General features: G+C 32.6%; 1 protein-coding gene across 2 annotated transcripts; it reads right to left on the bottom strand.

Moving 5' to 3' along the window:
- Positions 1–1,112: 1,112 nt before the first annotated feature.
- Positions 1,113–9,931, bottom strand: LOC139482483 (haloacid dehalogenase-like hydrolase domain-containing 5). 2 transcript variants are annotated; one of them, XM_071266403.1, is made up of 9 exons: positions 9,673–9,931; positions 4,979–5,037; positions 4,540–4,734; positions 4,058–4,170; positions 3,697–3,787; positions 3,196–3,241; positions 2,659–2,882; positions 2,282–2,424; positions 1,113–1,885 (listed from the first exon to the last, which is right to left on the bottom strand). In XM_071266403.1, the coding sequence occupies exons 1-9, from the start codon at positions 9,701–9,703 to the stop codon at positions 1,516–1,518; spliced, it is 1,272 nt and encodes a 423-aa protein (XP_071122504.1). In that variant the 5' UTR covers positions 9,704–9,931; the 3' UTR covers positions 1,113–1,515. The 2 variants fall into 2 exon arrangements, with proteins under 2 accessions (XP_071122504.1, XP_071122496.1); XM_071266395.1 differs by lacking the exon at positions 9,673–9,931 and adding an exon at positions 5,176–6,016.
- Positions 9,932–10,541: the final 610 nt, after the last annotated feature.

Here is a 10,541-nt window from a genome sequence, read left to right as displayed (position 1 = left end):
ATTTCTATCTTTTTTTGTTGTCGAGGTGTATTGTTTTCCGTTTTAGTGTTTGTATTTGTTTCTTTCTTTAAACAGTTTTCATTCAGAAGACTGGAGAACCAAATGACTGATGAAATTTCACGCAGAAAAATGTAATATTAATTGCAATAGCATCCGCATAAAATTCAAACATACAACAAATTACATTCCAACACTCGAAAATGTACCAAATACGTAGGTGTCTCTGCAAAAAAAAAGCACACATTAGACGAAACCTAAGGGAATGCAGTAAAAACGTAAGAAATGTAGCTTATATATCCCTGGTAAGACCCTTTGGAATATGCAACTGCGGCTTTGGATCCTTGTACCTTAAATTTGAGACAACTCTCCACAAGAGACCAAATGACACAGAAACTAACAACTATAGATCACCGTACGGCCTTCAACAATGATCAAAGCCCATACCGCATGTTCATATATTTATATAAATTGTAAACCACTGTTTCTTTTTTTAACAAATATTTTTTACTTCTCTTACAGTGTTTTACGGTTTTGAAAGCTAAACTTTCTCGTGTCCGTCATATCATGTATTTACAGTTAACTAATCATTTGTGATTTGGGGACTAAAACTTAATCAATAGGAAACAATACCAGTTGTTCTAGTTAAAACATGGAGCCAGTCCGTTCCTCGCCAACTTATGACTTAACAATGTCACCATTGTTCTTCTGTCCCTTTTTTCCAATGACATTTTTTTTCACAAAAAAGTGACATTTTATAAATTCATGCAAAAAAATCAAGATAAACATACGTCATATTGACTATAGCTGACTATGCAGTATGGCTTTGCTCATTGTTGAAGGCCGTACGGTGACCTATAGTTGTTAATTTCTCACGGTGTCATTTGGTCGCTTGTGGAGAGTGGTCTTATTGGCAATTATACCACATCTTCTTTTTTTATATATCTATTGGATAGTTGTCTCTGTGGCAGTCATACCACATATTTCTTTTTATAATGTATGTAATCACATTATCTTCCAACTCAGACTGACTAAAACATATATTTTCGCATTGTTTTCATAACATGGTCTACATATATATAACTTACACCAGGAGATAAAAAACAAACACTGCATCAGTTTATCTTCTTTTATTATAAAACATTCTAAATAACTAAACCTCTCAAAATAATATACCTTAACATTACAAAATTAAGTACACTTTAATACACGTATAAATATATAATATATAAAAAAGCATAAATACATTAAAGCCAACATTTTCTGATTGTCAAACAAATAAGTTAATATACAAATAAATAGTATACTTTTATGTACAAATTCAACCAGCCTCTAATTATGTTCTTACAACATGACTGTGCAACTCGAATTCTCTCCGTGTTATTTCGCGCAGAGTCATAATCGCACTGATGTGCAATGTAAATCACAGTTAGGTCTTCAATGCCCTATATATCTGTCATGAACGGAAAGACTCTGGTATTTCAGGAATCACTTTACTGACATAATAAGTTACTGAGATTAAGTTGTGATTGTAAAATGTTCTTTTTCTAAAATGTAACTTATTCCCTGATCAACATCTCCAACATAGCGCGTTGGTGTGGCTAGTTCCGGTTCATGTGCAATATCTCTATGTCCGTGATATACTTTATCTTCCGGTATTGTAGTTTCCGATTCCTTCTCGGGGTTGTAAACTCCCGTGCCAACTAAAAGGCTTTCCATCGATGTTACTGTTTGTTCATATAAAGCGGCATCACACGGGATTGATCGTGATCGTGGTAAGGTTCGGTTTATTGAATTATTTCTGTTGCCGTTACGTCTGTTTATCCACGAGTCTTTTAGGAATCTCTCGTACAGATTGCAACCAACAATATCTACATTTGGATTATCTCTGGAAAGGAAAAATATGACCATGTGAAATCGTAACACAATATGTCATATCTTAGACTTCTTATACATTTTCAGTAAATTCTTACTATACTTTATCAGTCGTCAATTCAGATTAAGATTTTTTAATTGCGACTGAATGCTACGGTTTAAAAACATCAGTCCGGTATCTTTTTTAAAATTTCTTTTTTTGAGGTGTCAAGCAAAGCAGTATAAGTCTACGTCAAGTCCTTTATTGGTAGATTATTATACCGATGAGATATTGACAGCATTTTTTTAAACAATGAAGCCATTTGTGTAAATTCACGGCATTTCTCTTCAAATTTGATTATAGATATAACAGAAAGTTCAGGAAAAAGAGACAAGCTATCACCAGAAATCAAACATAAAGCACACTTACCCTACAAAGTATAGTTTCTTGATGTGTCTTTTGATTCCCATTTTCTTTGCCAGTTCGGCAACTGTGTGTTCAGCGAACCTGTATGTGATTTCACATGGTTTTCCTATCAATGCTTCATATTCCAGAGCTTTTCCTGTTATTTTCTGGAAACAAAATGATGAAGAATATTATAAACAACATAAGTTTTGCGGTAGTCCATGCTGTTATGAAAATTATTCTATTTAAAATAAAATCTTTAAAAAAAGGGACTATTATTCACATTTTAAAACAATTGAATCTGTTTATTTTAAATATTCCTTGGTTAATGTGTTGAGAACTGAACCAATAAACTTGACACGATCTACTGAAAGTGAAAAATGAAAATCCTATGTGCATACCTTATACAGTGCCTCTAGACACACCAGAAAAGCACCGTGTCCAAATCTTGGCATGCAGGCTTCAGCCATGAAAACTAAGTCCATGTTACAAGCAATAATTGGTAATTGTTTAACTTGAGACAAAGATTCTGGTGCTTTTGTAGGTTTTCCTTCTGTCATGAGCAGATCTATTAACAGTTGTAGACTAGATTCCCATCTCTTTGGCTCTCCAATCAACAATATTGCTAAAATATAAACATTAGTTCATTAAACATTTGATTTACATTTCAGGAAATTACCGGTAACGGATTCAAGCAAAACGTATTTAAAACAACCAATTTCATTTACTAAGTATTGGTAAATAGGCGGGACCCGTGGCAATAGTTAAACGCAGTCTTTAATAAAACAATAAACTTTCACTGGTACTTTTAAACGCCGTGAATTTATGTTATTTTGTTTCACTTATTGCACGTTAAAAACGAACCAATAGTTAAAACGGAAAATGTTCACCAGATCACAAGAACGGTAATTTACTTATTTTAAGTATTTAGTACTCACCTTCAACAGGTTTGAAGTTCAGATTGTCTGAGAAGTTACCGACACTCTGAAAAAAAACAATGTTAAAATGAACATTTTTTTGTTGCGATGATAACTGTGATGGCATGTTCATTAAAAGTTAAAATATTCATACAATTTCTTAAAAATAAATTGATATTTAAGAAATTGATATATACTAAACCTTTTTATTCAAAATCTAGTGGAAAAAGATGTGAACAACTTAAGTTCATCGTACTGCAGGGACGATTAATTTAGTGTGGCCCTATTCAACATCTAATAGAGTTTAGCTGATCTGTAATTAAATAAGAAATTCAGGGGTATATCTAAACGCTGTGTATTTATAGCATTTGGTCTCATTTTGCAAATAAACGTACATTTTCACCCCTTTTTGTGCTATTCAAATTTCTTTCCAAAACTTTGTTTTATATTTATTGCATTAAATTAGAGTCGTAATAATCAAGCATATTTTTATATAGTGCCATATAAATTAAGACAGCTTACCACTCTTCTTCTATTCTCGTGATCTACCATATCTAAGAATGGATAGGCTCGTCGTACATCTTCTACTGTACAAGTGTTGACAAATCCAATTCTGATTGATGTGTTAAGGAAACTTTATAACTAGTAATGCTCTTATATATATTTGAAATCCGTATATTTAGAATTTGAAATTTAATTTTATGTTAAATTCATGTAAATATAAATACATCTGTATTATTTAAAATATAGTTGAATTAGTTTTCTTCTTATCCTAAAATTTTGTGTCCAGTAGTTTTCACATATAGCATAATTCGTTTTGCAATATAATCTGTTTTTACACCAACAAACAGATGGCGTAGTTACTAAAACAATAAAAGGATACTCTTCAGCAATCTCTTTTCGGTGTTCCTGTCCAATAACCAACACATGCTTGTTGTGGAAGCTTGTTAGAAGTTTGGCTGGAGTTGGAGCGTGGATACATGCCTCTGGAGATACCTATAAAAAGTTAAAACAAAATCAAATTATGACAAAATCTAACTATGTTTACATAGCACTATTATATAGTATATGCATATGAAAGTGTTTCATTATAGCATAACTGTCAAAATAATTTCATTTTAGTAGACAAAATCTTTGTTATATTTTCTGATATTTTAAAAATTTAAATTGAAAACAATTTTGATGAGCATGTGCATGTGCGAGATTAAGAACGTATATAAACTATTCTCAGTCACTGATCAATGTTTGGTTATCACGATATCAGAGAATATCACGATACTTCATTTGTGCTGTCTTTCTCGAAAATTCAACCAATATTTTCAATAAATATAAAAAAAAGTCAGGGGAAAATATAAAGATAATTACCGGTGTATCGAACCATCTTTGCAACATTGCTGCTTTGTCTCTGCTTCTGCTACAGCTGTTGGTGACAAAAGCTACAGGAACCTTCATGTTGCCTTCGCTGTCTTTTAACTTATTGATGGCACGAATGGCTGGGTCTAAAGGATTAAGGCCTCTAGCTAACACCCCATCAACGTCGAACAATATCCCAAAATCAGGCTGTAGTAAAAAAAATGAAATTACCATATACGTTCAGATATATATATTCAGGGCCATAAAAATAAAACTGAAATCAGGTTAAAATCTTTCAATATATACAAAACTAGATAATTTCCAGAAAAAAATGATGAATACAATATACCCATGTAATGGCATACGAAATATGTAGAATGTGATATTCAAGTATAACAAAAATTGTATTAAAAGAGAGAGAGAAATAAAAGTGAAAAGAGAAACAACTTACTTCTTGAGCCTGCTCAATGGTTTCATCATCACTACTGTCTCCATAATCAGATCCTGTATCTACAATAGCAATTTACAGAATTTGTTATTAATATGTCACAATATTTAATAACACTAATTTAAAAGTAGATATTACGAGTAAATATATAACTGCATGTGTAATAAATCGTTTCCTCGTGTAAAATGAATAATATTTACCACTATAATACATTTCCTCGCTATCAGCTCTAAATCGTACAATTCTCATCTTGTTTGTTTAGTTTGCAAAGTTTTAATGTGTATTCCTCAAATCTAGACAATGTTTTGAAAATACAATCCAAGTTCTCCCTATTATAACCAGTTTAAACCCTTGACCTGATATTGTTGTTTTGGTGATATCTGATTGGCTGAGTTAGGTTCAAGAGTAGGTCACAAAACCATGTGCATTTGTTTACGTAAACATCTGTTCGTTGTGCGAAAAATAAAAACTGGTCAAAACAAGTGTCATTTGCGTTCATATGCAGATTACTAATATCAATTAATTGTCACAAGGTACAGACGAGTTCAATGATTCTTTTTGCGCGTTGACCGAACTGTCACTTGAAATTCATCACGCATGCACGTGTATGAAATGCGTGCATTTTTATGCCATATATTACTAACTGCCTTTCAATCGGCTCTTTTTTTACGCCACCGCACATTTTTGCAGCGACAAAATTGTGCCGTTTTTCTTCCGTTTGTACATTTCTCGTTTCATCTTGTTAAGTTAAGATCCAACATTTTCATATAAATCGAGTCAAAAATGGCACATATATAAGCAATTCTTGTATCAGAATTTAGCCATTTTTAATCTAAATCAGATTTTCCGAACATTCAAGGACAAACTGATATAAACTGTTTATTTAAAGGAAGATTTTTCGAAGATTCGTGCATCATCTATGGTGCATCTGAACCACTATATGTATCTAGCAAATCTGAATAGGATTGTATAAAGAATCCTCGTTTCTTTCCCTTATCCTTCGGTGAGTCAATGACGACACATACAGGTTCTTTTGAACCATATAAAAAAATCATATTTTTATCTTTTCTCTGAAATTATTGACTAGTAATAAAAGCTTATAAAGTACCAGGACAGACAATTCACTTTACAGTGTTATTTTATTAAATTCCTAAGTAAAATTTATTCGATTTCCATCTAAGTCAGCGGTAGTTATCCTTTTTTAATTGCTGCAATCTTTACAGGGGTTATAATTTTGTTGAAGTTAAAGTAATTAGTAATCATGATATCAAAAAGGGGTCCTAAAATGCCGAGACCCTCGCCATTATGATCGATTGTATAAGTACTAAATTAAGGGCTCATTAGAACATTTTTTAGTTTCTTTCATTTTCTTTTCATAAAAAAGACTAATTAATTCAGACATTACATTTTTCTGTGTTATTTTAAATCTAACTATGCCGGAATCTTGAGATTTCTTTCTAGGTCGCACATGCATTAAAACGTGGATTGATTTAATCTCGTGATCCTGTTTCCCCAGTAACCTGCTTTCAAGTTTGTAACCGAGTTAACTGGACATGTATAATCGGCGTGTTCAATGAATGAAAGAATTTAAGTCCTTACTATGCTATATATTGATCGCAAGTGTGCTAACCTTTCATTCAACTATTCAGTTTGTTTACAAACAAACCCACGTGGATCGAATTCTTTAGTACAATATCACCATGTGATTCTGAGTCATTCTTTGTAAAATCATCAATATATCATTTTTTAATATTCCAAATTCAGATTTTTTTCATGTTGTTTTCTGCATTAACAGTATCTTGCATTTTTTAATTTTTTATTGTCTCAGTGTTTACAAATATGCGTATATAATGGAAAACACCTAAGGATATAAAAAAAAGTTTAATTTGACCGTCTCGCGAGTGACGTCATGTTGTTTTCGTGTATCCGAAGGTTTCCTTGGTCTGAAATGAGAACAGTGATAGTAGCGTACTAAGACCGGACAATGAGTCCTACTTTCTGACTGATAAATTATTTCTTCAGTAGGTGTTTATATATATATATATATAGAACCAAAAATTTGCGAAAGCAAATTTACAGATCTAACATTGTTGGGTTGATGTTTAGATATATATATACGAGTCTAAATTGAAAATATATATACCTATCCATATATGACTGTCAGAAAAAAATAAGATTCTACTGGGGGGGGAGGGGGGTAACTTTTGCATTGAAGGTCAACTGACAGTATATATATTTATATTAAATATAATGAATTGCAAACATATGTATTGCATTGTCACAGTTTGAACCAATGTATCAATTTGTGGATATATTGAAAAAGCAAAACCTATCTTCATTCTCGACCTCTAACCCTGCGTGCCATTCATTTGTCTTTTATCTAGGACCAAGAATAATTATGAAGCCGTTTTATGGATCTTGTTATTTTTGTTCGTGTTGTTGGGTTGTTGTCTTATTCACCACATAGCTGCCCACAACGGGAAGCCCTGTCATAATAGTCACACACGAAGTAATAAAATAGAAGGCAAATATTATCTAGACATAGGCTGCAAAAGAAAATCGGTCGTTTACTTTGAATGTTTACATTACAGGGCATTAACCCCAGAAAATCAGCTGTACTATGTAAAACATAATTAAATCCGTTTAACCGATATATGTTTCCTTTTATAACATATGTTTTGTTTTGGTGATTTAAACAGCTATTTAAATGATTTCAAGGCGTGTTTGGACTATTTATTTCAAAATTATATAATAACATAAACATGACAAAGTAAATAAATCCTAGGTTTATTGTACGCATTGAGTGCAGTCGTCCTTAAATTTTCATGTACGGGAAAACTGCACTGCACTGCAGTTACCGATTAATGCATGACAATTGGTTTCTTAGTTCACATAAAAAGTGGTAAATAAGGTACATATTTCAAATAAAAATCTGAGACAACCGTCCACAAGAGACTATCATGATACAGAAATTAATAACTATAGGTCACCGTACGGCCTTCAACAATGAACAAAGCCCATATCGCATAGTCAGCTATAAAAGGCCCCGAAATGACAACGTAAAACAATTCAAACGAGAAAACTAACAGCCTTATTTATATTAAAAAAAGATGAACGAAAAACAAATATGTCACACATAAACAAACGACAACCACTGAATTACAGGCTCCTGACTTGGGACAGGGACATACATCTAAAATATATTCTTAATGTGCTATCTGCCTTCTCTTCATTTCCACAAAATCAAATAAGAGTAGTTATGCAACTTGTATAAGCTGCGTCTAACACATAAACTAAGGGAAATAAATTAAAATATTATAGATTTTTTAAACTCAGATGTCGTCAGCTCTGCGGAAAACAACCGTTTATATATATAAATAGGACGTGTTGAGAAAAAAATTGGTAAATTTGATACCAACAAATTGTTTTCTATAGAACAAAAAACATCAAGCGATATAATGGCATTGGTACTGACAGATTCTGGATTGGAATCGATCTAAACCCTATAACCCCATATTTTGATAGAACAGATAGAACTTTAATTTCAAACGGGCGTACGACAACCACCGCTCGGCAATTATTCAGGCTAATTAAAATAAAGTTCTCTGATTTCGTTATATACGAGCATGCGAGTTAATATGTCTCAGAATTTTAATCAGATTTCCGCTTCATGCAAGGGGCGATCATTTGATATTCGGGGAGGAGCCAGGAAGATTTTTCAGGGTTGATAATATAATCTTTGCAAATTAAAACTCCGCCCGCGCAAATTCATTGTCACTTTTATACATAAGTAACATAACTGGTTCTTGCAGTTTGCGTTCCAAATTATTCATTTGCATTCTGTTGTATGCAGTCTTATGCAATGTTGTGTGTTTTTAACTAAGTTACCAGGGATATAATATTCATTTTCAATGACCCCGTCCGAAAATGATAATGTTGTTTCTTAACACTGGCTACGTCGTAGATGAATCGTTTGGGATCTGATAGCACAACAGTAGAGGTATTGAACCAATAGAGAAAAAACACGTATGGTATAATTTCCATTCACACAGCACGTTTTTATCGAACAACATGTATCAGTACGCTCGGGAAATCCAAAATATCAAACGTTTTGGAGCAATAAAACTAAAGAGGCTTTAACAAAGTTGCCATAACTGTTACAGCAAATCGTTAAAGTTCAACTTAGGTTGCTTCACTACCTGGCACTCGGTATTAGGTTAGCCTAGTGTAGTGTTTCATGTCGTCACCGTAGCCTAGTGTAGTGTTTCATGTCGTCACCGTAGCCTAGTGTAGTGTTTAATGTCGTACGGTGACCTACCTATAGCCTTTAGCTGCTAAATTCTACGTCATTTGGTCTCATTGGCTATCATACCACAACTTCTAATTTTTATATATTCGCTTACATTAATAAGCATGATAATAGCATAATTTTGAAGTAGTTGTCTTTTAGTTTATCATTTGCTACACTAAAACCTCTGCTTCTAAACGTTTTTGTACATGGATTGATCACGAAGGTATATTCCATGAAGGTTTTCCAGAAACACGCGGCGAGCGCATTGTAAATGCATGGTTTAACACTTTTGTCTTAAACATTATATAGGCCTTGTAGTTATTAAATTGGAAATACAATATGTATGACATAAATCGATTTACATTTTCTTTCGCACTTTAGTTAATTTAAGTAAATTTACACATACCTTCTATAATTTTTACAGTAACACGTTCCATTTTTGCTATTTGTATTCTTCAAACTATATTGTTCAAAACTATTATCTCTGATTTTAAGATATGACACCAGAATTAAGCATCAATTGAAACCGTTGCAATTGCTTAAATATTGACTCTTTATAGAGGGTTTGAGAAAATTTGTGCCTATAAATAAATCTGCTTATTACGATAATGGTATTCCTGATCTGTCCATATGATGGTCACGCCGTTCGTGAATGCATCTTTAATGGATCAAGGGTGGAGAGATACGAACGGAACAACTATTTATATACTCTAAGGTTGTGATAACCAATTTACATAATTTCAAAATTTAAGATATATCAAAATTACAGGTATAAAATTAGAAATTGAAATAGGATATAGGACAGTTCGGGACATACCAGGGTGTGAAATATTAATATTAAAGATAATGGAGATATAATTAGACATAACTTCAGAAATATTGACCTATTGATCACGAGTATATATGTATATATTTTGATGAAAAGTTCATCAATTTTAGGTTGAAACTCAACAATCTAATGAAATAAGTTTCATGCTGTTTATCTAGAAAACAAAGAATTTGCCACTAAAATACATTTTTCAAGAGCAAAATCTGCAAACGTTTACCATTTTCTACATTTGAAAATGCCTGTACCAAGTTAGGAATATGGCAGTTGTTGTCCATTCGTTTGGTGTGTTTTGTCGTTTGATTTTGCCATTTAATTATGGACTTTCCGTTTTGAATCTCTCATTCTCTCTCTCTCTCTCTCTCTCTCTCTCTCTCTCTCTCTCTCTCTCTCTCTCTCTCTCTCTCTCTCTCTCTCTCTCTCTCTCTCTCTCTCTCTCTCTCTCTCTC

Source organism: Mytilus edulis, chromosome 1 (assembly GCF_963676685.1).
Source record: "Mytilus edulis chromosome 1, xbMytEdul2.2, whole genome shotgun sequence".
In the NCBI taxonomy this organism is placed as follows: domain Eukaryota; kingdom Metazoa; phylum Mollusca; class Bivalvia; order Mytilida; family Mytilidae; genus Mytilus; species Mytilus edulis.
This window is presented reverse-complemented; position numbering and strand designations above follow the sequence as displayed.